General features: G+C 42.8%; 1 protein-coding gene across 5 annotated transcripts in view; it reads right to left on the reverse strand.

The window, feature by feature from the left end:
• The window catches only part of SPATA20 (spermatogenesis associated 20), a 1,104,606-nt gene that overhangs the window by 868,067 nt on the left and 221,071 nt on the right, over window positions 1-15,468 (reverse strand). For 3 of the 5 annotated variants that reach the window (XM_069200051.1, XM_069200050.1, XM_069200055.1), the window contains one exon: window positions 10,415-10,613. The exons of the other annotated variants lie outside the window; for them this stretch is intronic. In XM_069200051.1, the coding sequence (XP_069056152.1) occupies window positions 10,415-10,500 (86 nt within the window). In that variant the 5' untranslated portion in view covers window positions 10,501-10,613. The remainder of the gene's footprint in view (window positions 1-10,414; window positions 10,614-15,468) is intronic. 5 annotated transcript variants of the gene reach the window in all.

Consider the following 15,468-nt stretch of genomic DNA (forward strand, 5'->3'; position numbering starts at 1 on the left):
GATTGTGATATACTTGTATTGGTTACTACTGTTATAAAAGAAATAGTAGTAGGTGCAGCAACACACATAGCCAACCACTGATACTGCAACATCCTCCAATAAAAAATAATGGGAGGTATGGATGTAATGCAGAACACCACAGGAAATAATGTTACATTAAATTAAATTATTTAATACAGTTAAACTTAATGTACAAACATATATGTAACATTATTTACTTCTCAAATGTTTTAACAACTTTTTTTAATTTGACAATTAATGTAAAAATACATTTTAATTCAATCTAATTAATTTGTAATTAGTTCTACACATCACATTTAATAAATAAAAGTATGTATTTAATTTAATATATTGTGTATATATTAGATACTTAAAAGTTAATTAATAGTGCTGTAGTATTTTTGATCTGTATTTAAAATAAATATATACAGTTAATTTCACAATAATATTTAGCACAAAAAGAGCTTTACAAACTTTTAAAGTTTAATAAACTCTTTATATTTTTTCTATCCTATCCCACATGGAGTTCTCAAAGTGTAAAATATAGGGTACTTGGGCACTTTTTCCTATACTTTACCACACAGAGATCTCCACTCCGACTGGTAAAACATAAGCAAAAGTTAAAAAAAGTTTAGCAAACTCAAACAACATTATCAAAAATATTATTATGCTAATTATTATTGCACATTAATTTAATTTATTTAAAATATAAAAGAAAAAAATGCTACTGTACTATTACCTTAATTTTGAATTTAATTGTTATTAAAATATATGAAACTAAAGGAAAAAATATTTTTCTGATGTTTAAATTAAAAAAAAAAAATCCTACATGAAAGAAAAATAAATATACTTTAATTATTATTTACGTGATGTATAGAATCAAATATAGGTAAGTAAATTACTTTATTTGTTGCATAAATAGAAGCCAATACAAAATACATTCTGTGTTACGACTCATCTTTCACATTATCTACCTTCCAGACCAACTTTATCAGATTATAGTACACAGTAAAACACAACAATGGTTATAAAAACAGCAGAAAGTGCTAAAACATACTGCATCTAAACAAGAGTCTCAAAGTTCTCAATAGAGCTATATTATAGTATATGATGCTAAACAGCAGCCCAACAAAAACATTCTAAAGACATCAAGAGAGCTAATCTGTAAAACTAAAATGTGGTGGTATTTGAAATCTCATAAATGCTATGTTTACTACATAAAGTGGTAAGCTGTAGCATAGCTAAAGGGCGGTATTATGGTTTTCCAAAGTGCTGTGTTTTTTAAACATTATGAAGTACTAATATATGGTTTTTATGAATGACAAACTTAAAAATTCTCAGAGAAGCTATATTGCAAAGGAAAGTACTAAGAAATAAAAACTGCTCTTTGTACCCACATTGCCAACTGCTAAAATATTATTTAAAAGGCTATCTTACATAATAAAGTGCTGAACAATCCAAATGCCTCATTGATTGTATTAACATTAAAGGAAGCTAAACACTGAATCATATTATTAGAAACTCTGCAATTTTGGGATCCTATAGTTACTTCTTAAAGCGCTGTGCAATAAAAGAACACAAAACCAAGCCTAGAATTCTCTAAAGGCACCCAATTTACTATACCAGGCAATCTATATCATGCGGTGTAATATCACATTTATCTAATTCATTTACTGCAAGGTCCATATATTTTACTATATATACACCCATATGTATAAAGCAAGGCTTCACATTTTTTTAGGTGCTCCAATAAATGCAGACATATACAAATGACATGCATTGGGCATTCTACGCAATAACCGCACCGTCTATGGCACCTACACAACCTGAAACCTTGTGATTTTCATCCAGCTTTGATATCAGCTAATGGCACAAAGAAAACCATAATGTCGTGTATTTTGCTCTAACAAACTGTTTCAAATCCGTTCCCATATAATTCAGGGCGAAAGCTGAGGTAAATGTAGTCACAGTAGTTTCCCTCTGGGCAGACTGATTCGTTTCTCAAGATTCTTACTAAAGGAAATTCCAATTGCTACCTTTCTGGTCGTGCTCTTAATACCTCTGCACTGCATGTTATTGGTCGATCGATTCTACGGTTCCCCAGCCTGTTTGGAATTTTCTACAAATTCAAAGTTCCCTTAGTCGTGTGTCTTTTTGGCTGATCACAGGGCTCCTTCCAAATAACTTCTTAGAAAATATATAGAAAACTGAAGATCAGATACCTCAGTGACATTTATTAGGCCAAGTATGAGTCTGAGTTAGGAAGTGGGGAGCCATTTGGAATCCCAAAAACAAAGCGGAGAGCACCAGAGAGTATTTTATAAAGTTTTTGTGTACTTTTAAATCCATAGGTAGGGGAGTCATAAGTGAGTGCTTGAATACATTTTAATGTACATACTTTGAGAATACATTTGGGGTATTTAATTTACAGTATATTTACCTTAATGGGATTTGCAAACACCTTGCCCTTATTCGCATGGCCTGAAGTGAACAGCTTTGTCCCAGTTTGATGTTCTGACAAACCCAGATTTAGATAAGAATTTGTTTGGGAGATCATTTCTCCTCTTGATCTCCATGAATATTTGCTGTTGGGTTTACCTAAATGCAGGTTTTAGTCAGATTTAGTCCTAGGTCATTATTTTTGTAAAATGCATTTGTTATGTGGTGCCTACTTTGGTAACAGGACTGCATGTTTAGGATAGCAGAATGGCAAAGTGTGGGAGACTGAATCTATCCATACGGTCAGTAACTTCCTCAACCAAATCTCCCAAACTCACCGGGTTAAAAGGTAATTATGGCAATCTGAACATGACACTCTGACTCCCCCAGGAAGCTGTAAAAACAGATTGTACCCCTTTTGTATTGTTACTCATGCATTCCAAGGCGAGGCAAAAAGATTCAAGATACATTTTCAATACATTCATTGAAACAATCGCAATCTAGCATATAAAGAGTGAGCTGCGATAATTAGGCAGATTAAACAAAGCATGGTAATTAGCATTACGAAAATGGAAAAGACAATAAACAATCCAACCATGATGTATGTGGTTCTAGATGTGCTAGAGGGTCCTATCTAGCCCCATGTCTATTCTGAGAGCATAGTAGTTGTAACCCTCCGTCTGGCCTGATCTAGGGGGTCAGCCCGAGCCCCATACCTGGAAATAGTATCAGGTATCAGCCTGTAGTGTAGATGACAATCCTTTCAAGAAACTGGCAGATCAAGGCCAGGCAGGCCTGAGTCCCAGGCTAGTGGTGACAGGAATGCCCTCTGTCCTCATTGGCTCAGTTCACCATTCATATAGCAAACTATACCACATTGGAAGTACAGTTCTGATGCAATGCTGTGTCTAGGTGATAGCAGTTTTCTCCTGAACAGGCAACCCATGCTAGCATATCGTGTACCAGGTTCCATAGCCCTAGACAGAAAGTACTGATTAAATGTCGTGCAAAGGCTAATTAAACAAGCAGCACGTTCCTCGCTTTCCTTGATTAAAAATCTAGCTGATAACATGGGGTTGCAACACCGTGTCATCTGTGTACTGGAGTGCAGGGATTTGAACTGCACTCAATTTGGGGAAGAGTGCTCTTGCCTTCATATGGTCGGTATTAGGTAGGGTGTATAGAGATTAAAAAGTACAAGGGCAAGAACGCAGCCCTGCTTAAGGCCACAATCGATGTATATATTCCTGCTTGCTGAGGTACCATTTCACATTTTCATCCTAAACCAAGTATGTCTGTGCAGCAGATTGATAGCAGATAAAATGGTTAATGGGTTACACCAGGCAGTTAATATACCCTAAAGTGCCACTCTATTCTGTCTATTTACTCTATCAAAGGATGCACTGAAGTCTAAGTAGAGTTTTTTGAGCCATTAGAGTGATGGCCATGATGTTGTCTAAGATCTCTGATTCCTTTCTGAAGCTGGGTTCCAGAAGTGGTAGTGGTAGATTTTTCTTCTGAGTTACTAGAATGTGGGCAAACACTTTTACATACCTATCCAATAATGCAATGGTTCTATAACTTCGTAGGTTGTTGGAATTTCCCTTTCTGTGTATAGGATGCAAAAGCAATCTATATGTGTCCATTGGTTAGCCGATTTCTCAATAAACTTGGTACTAAGGATAAAATCCACAGCTTCTATGTTGCTAGATTTGATCCTCTACAATGGAGGGACCAATGGAAATAGTCGGAGAAGTTGAGAATGTCATGGTGCCCCTCACCGTTGTACAGGGGGAAAATGTAATGGAGCAATTAAGAGCGCTTTCCATTTCAGTGAGTTTGGGGATTTAGGGTCTAATTACGATCTTGGCAGATGGAATACTCTGTTACAAGTTCTATTATATCCTAACAAACTAACTTGCAATACAGCCGGTGGGATATCCTTCACATTTGTGACAGAGTAACCCATCCGCCAAGATCGTAATCAGGTCCTTAGTTTGGGCTTATATACTGAATTCCTCCATTGGATTCTAGAATCATATGACTTCCCTCTGGTTTTTCTGATGTTTGTAAAACTCATTGGAGAAAACATTACTTTGATACATGCCTAATGCAGTTGAAAGATAGAATACATTAAAGGTAATTTAATTATATTTTATTAAAATGTAATAATATATAATTTTGTTTTATCAACAAATGTGTTAATATGTCTTATAATTAAATAATACATATGTTCTATTTGTATTTTGTATAGTAAATTATATTTATTTATATTTTTAACTATTAAAAATAATTTCATTTAATATTATTTCCTACAGATTTTAAGGGCCAGATGTAGGTAGCCTTTTGCGCCTCGCAAAAGGCCTCACGCGATGCAGAAACACATTTTGCGAGTCGGTACCGACTCGCAAAATGTGTATCAGACTCGCAAATAGGAAGGGGTGTTCCATTCCTATTTGCAATTCGCACCACGATGTAGAGTTGATTTGTGACAGCAAAAGCGGTCGCAAATCAACTCGCAGTTACCATCCACTTGAAGTGGATGGTAACTCATTCGCAAACGGGAAGGGGTCCCCATGGAACCCCTTCCCCTTTGTGAATGCTCACAAAATTATTTTTTCAGAGCAGGCAGTGGTCCTATGGACCACTGCCTGCTCTGAAAAAAACCGAAACAAAAAGGTTTCGGTATTTTTTCTATTTGCAGCTCGTTTTCCTTAAAGGAAAACGGGCTGCAAAGAGAAAAAAAAAACAGCTTTATTTAAAAGCAGGCACGAACATGGTGGTCTGCTGTCTCCAGCAGGCCACCATCCCCGTGAGTGCCTAGACTCGCTATGGGGTCGCAAACTGCGACCCACCTGATAAATATTTATGAGGTGGGTCTTTGCGACCCCATAGCGAGTCGCAGAAGGTGTCTAAGACACCTTTCTGCATCGCGAATTGCGAGTTGCAATTTGCGAGTCGCTATGACTTGCAAATTGCAAGTCGCAATTTGTGACTTACTTACATCTGGCCCTAAGTTCCTACCTCCATTAGTTTCTATGGCAGGGGTTAGTTGAGGGTGATTCTCTTTTACCCTGACTAGAGTGAGGGTCCTTGCTTGAACAGGGGGTAACCTGACTGTCAACCAAAGACCCCATTTCTAACATTGGTTAGGCAAGCCCGTCTGTGCCCGTCCGCGCCTGGACCGCGCCCAGCGCCACGACCCCTGGCCACCAGCACTCCCAAACCCCGCAGCACCGCTACGACCCCATCACCCTCCATGCCCTCAACCCGGGGCGCTCCAGCACCTGCTTCCAAGCCAACCCGAAACGTACCCACGGACCCTTCGCATGCCACACCTGCAAACTCACCTTCCACTGCAAAACCACCACGCCCGCCAGCCCACGTGCCATCAACCACCTCAAATGCATCCTGATCAACGCACGCTCCGTCCACAAGCACGCCGTTGAACTATGGGACCTCCTGGACTCCACCGCACCAGACGTCGCCTTCATCACTGAGACCTGGATGAACGCCTCCTCGGCCCCCGACATCGCCATAGCCATCCCCGACGGCTACAAGATTTCCAGGAGAGACCGCACCAACCAAGTAGGGGGAGGAATCGCCATCGTCTTCAAGGACTCCATCAACGTCACCACCTCCACCGAAGACACCCCCCTCGCCGCCGAACACCTGCACTTCCAGATCCACACCGACCCCAGGACCACCCTCAGAGGAACTCTCATCTACCGATCCCCTGGACCACGCGCCCTCTTCAGCGACTCGATCACTGACTTCATCTCCCCGCACGCCTTTGCCTCGCCGGACTACATCCTCCTCGGTGACCTCAACTTCCACCTGGAACAGAACAACGACCCCAACACCACTGCCCTGCTCGACAACCTTGCCAACCTCCGTCTTAAGCAACTGGTGAACACTCCCACCCACATCGCCGGACACACGCTCGACCCCATCTTCTCCGCCAGCAACCACGTATCCTTCAGCCACTCCTCCGCCATACACTGGACCGACCACAGATGTGTCCACTTCACCTTCCGATGTGAGACTCGCCACCTCCACACACAATCCATCCCACGCCGACAGTGGAACAAAATCCCCGCGGATCAGCTCCTCTCCACTCTCAGCGACAACCAACCCACCTTCTCCACCGACCCCAACGACGCAGCCCTCAGCCTCACGCATTGGATCACCAACTGCGCAGACACCCTCGCTCCCCTCAGACGCCTTCCAAGACAGACCAACACCAAAAAACTTCACTGGTTCACTGACTACCTCAAGGAATCTAAAAAAACCTTCCGCACCCTCGAGAAAGCCTGGCGCAAGGACCACACCGCAGATAACATGACTGCCCTCAAGAACGCTACCCGCGAACACCACCAACTGATCCGCGCCGCCAAAAGAAATTCCTTCACTGACAGACTGGACGAAAACACTCACAACAGCAGAGAACTCTTCAACATCGTCAAAGAGCTCTCCAACCCTAACGCCAACGCCATCACGCCCTCACAAGACCTCTGCAACTCCCTCGCCACCTTCTTCCATCGTAAGATAACCGACCTACACGACACCTTCGGACACCAGACCCAGCCAACCACCTCAGAACCTACAACCCCAGCCATCACCCTCAACGCCTGGACTCACATCAACACGGAAGAGACCAAAGCCACCATGAACTCCATCCACTCCGGGGCCCCCTCGGACCCCTGCCCACACTTCATCTTCAACAAAGCCGACGACATCATCGCCCCGCATCTCCAGACCATCATCAACAGCTCGTTTTCTTCTGCCACCTTCCCCGCGAGCTGGAAACACGCTGAAGTCAACGCCCTACTGAATAAACCTACGGCGGACCCAAGCGACCTGAAGAACTTCCGCCCCATCTCGCTCCTCCCCTTCCCCGCCAAAGTCATAGAGAAGACCGTCAACAAGCAACTTACCAACTTCCTTGAAGACAACAACCTACTCGACCCCTCTCAGTCCGGATTCCGAGCCAATCACAGCACTGAAACCGCCCTCATTTCAGTCACAGACGACATCAGAACCCTGATGGACAACGGAGAAACAGTCGCCCTCATCCTCCTCGACCTCTCGGCTGCCTTCGACACCGTCTGCCACCGCACCCTAATAACCCGCCTCCGCTCCACCGGGATCCAAGGGCAGGCCCTGGACTGGATCACCTCCTTCCTCTCCAACCGCTCCCAAAGAGACTACCTCCCACCTTTCCATTCAGACCCCACGAGATCATCTGCGGCATCCCACAAGGCTCCTCGCTCAGCCCGACTCTCTTCAATGTCTACATGAGCCCCCTCGCCGTCATCGTACGCAAGCACAGCATCATCATCATCATCACCTCCTACGCCGACGACACTCAGCCGATACTCTCCCTCACCAAGGACCCCACCAGCGCCAAGACCAACCTGCAAGATGGAATGAAAGACGTCGCAGATTGGATGAAACTCAGCCGTCTGAAACTGAACTCAGACAAAACGGAAGTCCTCATCCTCGGAAACACCCCGACCGTCTGTGACGACTCCTGGTGGTCCAGGGCCCTTGGCACCGCACCAACCCCCTCAGACCACGCACGCAACCTCGGCTTCATCCTGGACCCACTTCTCACCATGACCAAACAAGTCAACGCCGTATCATCCTGCTGCTTCCTCACCCTCCGCATGCTCCGAAAGATCTTCCGTTGGATCCCCGCCGACACCAGAAAGACCGTGACCCACGCCCTCCTCACGAGCCGCCTGGACTACAGCAACACCCTATACGCTGGAACCACCGCTAAACTCCAGAAACGTCTGCAACGAATTCAAAACGCCTTCGCCCGCCTCATCCTCAACATACCCCGCAACAGCCACATCTCCGCCCACCTGAGACACCTGCACTGGCTTCCCGTCAACAAAAGGATCACCTTCCGTCTCCTCACCCACGCACACAAAGCCCTCCACAACAAGGGACCCGAATACCTCAACCGCCGCCTCAGCTTCTACACACCCACCCGTCAACTTCGCTCCGCCAACCTCGCTCTCGCCGCCGTTCCTCGCATCCGCCGCACCACGGCAGGTGGGAGGTCCTTCTCCTACCTGGCGGCCAAGACATGGAATTCTCTCCCCACCAACCTCAGGACCACCCAGGACCACTCCGCATTCCGGAGGCAACTCAAGACCTGGCTCTTCGAGCAGCAGTAACCCCCATCCCCCTAGCGCCTTGAGACCCGCACGGGTGAGTAGCGCGCTTTATAAATATTTACGATTTGAATTGATTTGGCAGGGTGTTGCAGTACCAGTGGTTGGCCATGTGTGGTGCTGGACTTCAACTCTGAGCTGGAGTTCTTTACAACAGTTTTGGGTCCCTTTTTGGTTGTAGTAGCTCTAGAAGGGCAGTTTGTGAATTGCAATGGGCGTATGTTGCATGTTATGAAGAACCTTTATGTAGAACCTAGTTACGGAACCTGGCAACTGTCACTAAGAGACTCTAGTGATGGTAACCAGGGGATCTGACAGTTGGAAGAGGAGAACCAGAGAGAGAAGGCTTGTGTTGGCTGGGGTGTTTTACTTGATTATTAACTTGAATAAATGACAACGGATTTCACCATAAAAGGTGTCACCCTTCATCATTTCAGCGTACTCTTTTGTGAGTGGGTGCATGTCCCTCCCTAAGCCCCTCCTTACTCCTCGCTAATCCCCACCCATTCAATAGTAAATATTCCCCATTTTCCAGGGAGTTCCCTTGGTCCCTCCCACATTTATAGCTAAAACATATACTTACGTGTTCAGAGACTCTGCAGTAGGGGCAGAGACCTCCACGCAGAAAAATTAGGAAGGCGGAGGAACAGCATTTTGTAGTACGTTTGTAGTAATATTGTAGTACCACCAACAAACTTCAAACTGCAATCTGTGAATAGGCCCTAAAGTTCTTTAGTTAGAGACAGTTGAGGCTAGACTACCTCGCTCCTGAAACATAAAGCTTTCGCATTAAGGCAGAGCTGTGCTTGACATCATATGCACATGATTTATGCACACAGACAACAAGCATAATCATAAATATGTGAATTACAGTTATTCGGATACCCAGCGGGAAAGACAATAGAGACCCCCAGGTGATCTGGGGCGGACTACAGTCGATGAAGGACCAATACTACGGGTGTGCGACCCAATGGATGTTTGAATTGTGATGTAAAGCACACTGGGCCTATTTGGTCAGCAACAGATATCTTCTTCAAGCTGCCCTCACCATTCTATTTCTTCCTAGTATCATCTAAATTAGTGTAGGTGAATTCACTAAAATAATGATATTAAAATTCTGAAACATGTCTTATGTCAAAAACACGTTTATGTTAACCACTAATTTATGATGCTTGGATGCATTACACTAGTGGGAGTAGTATGCAGTATTGTAAGTTGCAGGTTTCACTCGAAGTACAAAAACTAAATTTTAACAGATAGGGGGCTATATATATTTAGAAAATTATGGAACCACTGTAATTAAAATTAGCTAATTTAGGCAGGTGTAAAAAAGTCAGAATAAGACCATTTTTGGACTTGATGAGGAGTAGTTGGATGAAGAAGCATGTCACCTTGTGTCAGGGACAATGGAGTTAGTTAATGCTCATTATCCAGTACATTCCTCTCAACAAATCTATTCTTGGTGGGGGGGTACAGGGACATATTTCATTTTTACAGTTTAAGAGCTGGGGTTACTTATATTCCAGCTAAAAAACAGCTTCCTCTAATTTTCTATTTGCATAATGTGAATTGGAAATCAGCACAGACCTGCTGCAATGGTGAATAACACAATGGTTGTACAGCTTAACAAAATCAGCAACACTAGATATATTATGCTCACAAATCATAACTGATTCACTGCTTCATACACAGGTATATAACTCTTGCATGACCAAAGATGCCTATTTGGGTCTGACATTATAAAACATATGCCAAGGTGATTCACATCAAGAAGGTATGAAGAAGCATACCTCCAGACCACTTGCTTGTAGTCAAACTTTACACTTTTAGTAGCCTCTTTGATGAAGTGCACAATTGCCAGATTCTGGATTTGCATTAATTATTTCAGGAGCTGGCAAACATCTCCCAGCATTTGCTCGAATATAGCTGCCTGCAAAGGTAGACTGCTGCCAAAAGCTGTGCTCCTTGGTATTTCATGCCTGTGGAAAACTGTGAACAAAACAAGTATGACTTGGGTAAACATACTGAATATTGTTCAGGTGAACTATAGGAAACACATAATGTTCAACACAACATCATACTTGACTTTAGGTGATATGAAAGTCCTTTATTTGGATTTTCAAAAGAACATTTCAGCATCTACTTCTTAGTAGTGCTCTGATCCTCATGAAGACGGTTGCATTAAAAATAGCATTAGTATATGTTAATTATACAAGGTCGTAGTTTATTATTGGTACACCGCACAATTTTATTGAAAAGGAATTTCATGATAAGCAGGGACTTTATACAACCCTAGTCTGAAAACAACATTGGGGACAGCCTCTTGCTAGATAAATCTGGCATACTTTAATCCAGCAAGGATCATTTCTAATTTGACATTAACTCCAAGGAACAATAGAGCAGCCTGTGTATGCTGGTTTTTGCGCTCTTGAGATATCCCGCATTCCACTGTGATTTAATAATTAATGAAGGTTGCCATATCATGGGCTTTTTTGACCCTGCTAAATCCGAACAGTGACCCACATCACCAGTGGGGAGGAATTTCATACTCAAAAAAATTCTAAAAGAGCAGCAAAGCATCACAAAGAGTTCTACATTTTTTAAAAAGTGATTATGCCCTGGGTTTCAAGACTGCATCCAAACAATCTAACCACAAGATTCATACCATTACTTTTATTGTGGTAAGTAGATTACGTTTCATTCTGCAACAAAAACAGCATACTCTAACCAAACCTCAAAAAAGTATTATATTTTTTTAAGAAAAAGAATCTCAAATGATTTTACTCCCACATTTTTTCCTTTTGAAAACTATCGGACAAAACATGCATATCAAACATGTCTGAGGTGGGAGAAACAGAGAATTATTGGGGTTCATTGTGCTCTATTGATCTCCAAGATCATACTTTCACACACCGATTATGAAGAAGCATAGGCTTTTTTCTTAGTCAATAGTGGGATCAACCACTTTTAGTACGAGACCAATTGATTCAGCCTAACACTGTGTGCATTTTCCAAAATAAAAGTGCATCTCAGAACAAAGCCAATCTTAGGAGTTCATAACGAGTTTGGCGGTCAGACGAGGTGACTGCCAAACTCGTGGGGATAAGGCAGCTGTCAACCCGGCTGCCTCAACCCCGTCATATTTCGATGTTCCCACCAGGCTGACCAGTGAGAACAACATATTATGATGTTCCCGCCGGTCAGCCTGGCAGGAACAGTGCTACGGTATGGGCCTTGGTTTCCTTAAGGGAGCCGAGGCCAATACTGTAGCACCACAGCAACCTCAGAATGCGCCTGTGCAAAGCAGACAGTGGGCATTCTGAGGGTGCTAGGCGGGGGGGCTCCCTGCACTGCCCAAGACATGGTCGTGGGCAGTGCAGGGGCCCCCCTCTGGCCCCCTGTACTGTGTTCCCACCAGCTAATTCATGGTGGGGTCCCCATCATGAAAAGGATGGCGGAAACTGGGCTTATGATTAGTTGAGTTCAGCGCCACTGCAGATAACCACGACTCCGACCACTGTCAGCCTGTCGGGAAACATATTCATGCCAGGGACAGTGGTTCCCTGGCAGTTCGAAGGCCGGGGTCGTAATGTGGCAGTTGGACTGCCAGGAGTGCAGTATTGGCGGTTCTAGGACTGCCAATGCTATGATCAGGCCCTTAGTTTCTTATGTAATGACTCAGAGCAAGCAGCACCCAAAAGAATCAAAGTCATTATTTTAGAGAAATCCTAGCGTATCTTAATTTTGGTGGCTCAAATCAACCTCAGCAAGTCAGCATCTGCATTAGTACAGTATACCCAGTTTTGGGGGGGCTTGATAAATTCAAACAATGCAAAAGTTTATCCTTGGAATTTGAGATGTGATCGATCAAACAGAAATGCTGAATCCTTCACCAAGATATTCTATTGATGATTTAATGCTGCCCTGTCATGTGAAGCAAGGCTTTCCTGATAATACATACATGTTACATATAAGCCAGACATCTTTTTAAGTCAACATCAGAGCTTTAACTCTTTGGACAGAATTCTTGTTATTTGCTTAGAACAACAAACAAGAAGCAGTGCAAACATGGCCCAATGACATCAATCTTGATGGCTTTGAACCTTAACTTTCACTGAATGCCAAGTCACTTGGATTCATCCTGAGCACTACCCTCACCCGCAAAGAAACATTGCTAGAAACACAAAGGCAGCCTGGTACTTTCTCTTCTAACGAAAGCGAGACAGTTTCTTCCAGAAAGCAGCTTTAGAAATGCTGTTCAAACAACTGGATGATAGTTTTGTCCTGTTCCATAGCTTCTCATACTCCACACTAGCACCCCTTAAGGGCATTATACATGTTGCAGCACGTCTCATGCAGTAACTGAAGAAATTATAGAACTACATTGGCTCCCTGTGCCAGCCCACACCATCTTCAAAACTAGTCCCATCACTTACAAAGCCATCACAACCAGCACCCCCACTTATATTGCATAGAACACTATCTCTGTGGTTCTTGGTACAACCACATCCAGGACAACACGAGACTGCAAACTAAGAAGTTCAAAAGACATAAATCAAAATAACAAGGCAGCAAGCCTCAACCATCTACGCACCTTGGATTTGAAACAATATCCCGGTATCCATCAGGACCACTACGTTGAAAACGTACATCTTTAGAGGACACTACATCATGTTATGTTATGTTATGTTAAGAGGCCTTATATAGCACATGCCTACCAAACGGGCCTCACAGCGCTAGTACGGGAGACTTCAAAACACCAGCTACAGATCACGATCAAAATAACCAGGTCTTAAGTAGGCGGCAAAAAGAAAGTTCATGGCCTGTTTGCCGTAGATTAATCGGCAATTAATTCCACAAATTTGCTCCAAGGAAAGCCATTGATCTTCCCCCCCATTTGGCCTTTTTTATTAGAGGAATAACGGCAAAAGCCGCAGAGGAAGATCTGAGATGTGAAAGGAGGCAAGGGATTGTAGGAGCGGGGCCTTTGTTAAGGAGGGCTCTGTGCATACAGCACAAAGTTTAAAATTGTATATACTGTTCAACTGGAAGCCAGTGCAAAGTAGAAAGGGCAGGTTTAGCCGATTCATATCTGGGAACATTAAAAAGGAGGCGGGCCGCCGTGTTCTGGACCACTTGTAGTTTCATGATGCACTAACTGTCCACAAACCATCTTCCTCTCCTATCACTATATTGATTTTATGCTTGTATTTGACCATGAAGCCCACTGTATTTGGCTAGGTTTGCACTACTAAAATACCACATACATAACGTATACCTGTATTAGGCTTGAGGCTTACAAAATTAATATCCTGAATGGTAAAGCTAACTGTGTGTATGCAAAATTGCCATATTTTCAGACATTGTTTGCAGAGCTGTAAGCTGACATTACTCTTGCCTACAAAATTGAGAACTGAACTTATCACTTTTTCGAAAAGCTGCAGGATCAGATGCAATGATTACATGCCTCACACAAATAAAGCATGGAAGGAAATAGAAATGGCAACATTTGCCTGCCTTCCAAATGTTTCTGTAACAGAGGCATTGCAAGTGTTCTGGAGGCATAATACAAGAGATTGTGCAGGAATTCTCCTTCCCCTTTCCAGACAGATTAACTCACAGAAAAGGTATAAGTACTTAGTACTTGGGTAACAGAGACAGGAAGACACACCAAAGTACTAGACTAATCTGATAAAGAAAACAGGGATGTGTGATATAAAATGTTTGCAGTATTGCTGATGTTCACCTTCTTTTATATTTTGACAGCTGAGATTACCATAATATTTACCATCATTCTCATCCATACGATTTTTACAAATAGTGCATAACACATTGCTTCCTAAACGTTTTAGACCCACCACCGAGTTTTTAGAATAATAAACTTTTGTGATCGACCTAGCTTTAATGGGCAGTAGGTGGGTGATTTTTAATGTAACTAAAGCATCCTGTAGTAGCACATTGTCATGTACAGATGGCACATTTTCCAATGAAATGGCCATTACATTTCCACAAACATACAGTTTTGCAGATAAAACTATATTCCACACAAATGATAATTTCCGTAAATAGGGTTTCAGTGAGTATTTATCAGTTGTGCATCAGCAAGTATTTTCCTGGTTTGTTTTGATCCAATTAAAACCTTTGTTTCCATCACACTTCAGAATTACAAAAAAAAATGTGCTTCACTTCTGCTTTACCAACTCCTAAATGTGTGCAGTTCATGTACAGGTATTTATAATTTGTTGTGTGTTACGTCCCACAGATTTCCTTTCACACTCACTTTACCCCAGCAAGACTGTCACATAGTTCACTTTACTTTTCTTTCTCTGACTGCAAAGCGCAAGGCATTTGTAAATACCAATCCCTAAGTGAAAAAAAAAAGCAGCAGTTTGTCAGAAGACATAACCTGACATTTGACCTCTGCCTTTGAAGCATAGCAAATGTAAGAGATACATACAGAATTTAAAGGCATCTTTATTTATTGCTTGGACTTTCAGGACCCACCAAAAATCTACTCTGGACCGGACCCACAGTTGGAAAACACTGACATAATAAATAATCTTTTACTGTAAAATACCAACAACTGTGTTGGTCTACTGTTTTTAGAGACCAAGGTGGAGATCTATATCTACACACAATAGCCCTGTGCGGAAGAGAGATACTCCCACAGGGCTCTCTGACTCCTAACACTCCGTGTGTGAATGTCCATAACACGTAATGTAGAATACGAAACACTTTCAATCAATCAATCAGGTTTTATAAAGTGCAACTACTCACCGTGAGGGTCTCAAGGCGCTGGTGGTGGGTTTGGGTCTCATTCGAAGAGTCTTGTCTTGAGGTTCTT

Source organism: Pleurodeles waltl, chromosome 7 (genome assembly GCF_031143425.1).
Source record: "Pleurodeles waltl isolate 20211129_DDA chromosome 7, aPleWal1.hap1.20221129, whole genome shotgun sequence".
Lineage (NCBI taxonomy): Eukaryota > Metazoa > Chordata > Amphibia > Caudata > Salamandridae > Pleurodeles > Pleurodeles waltl.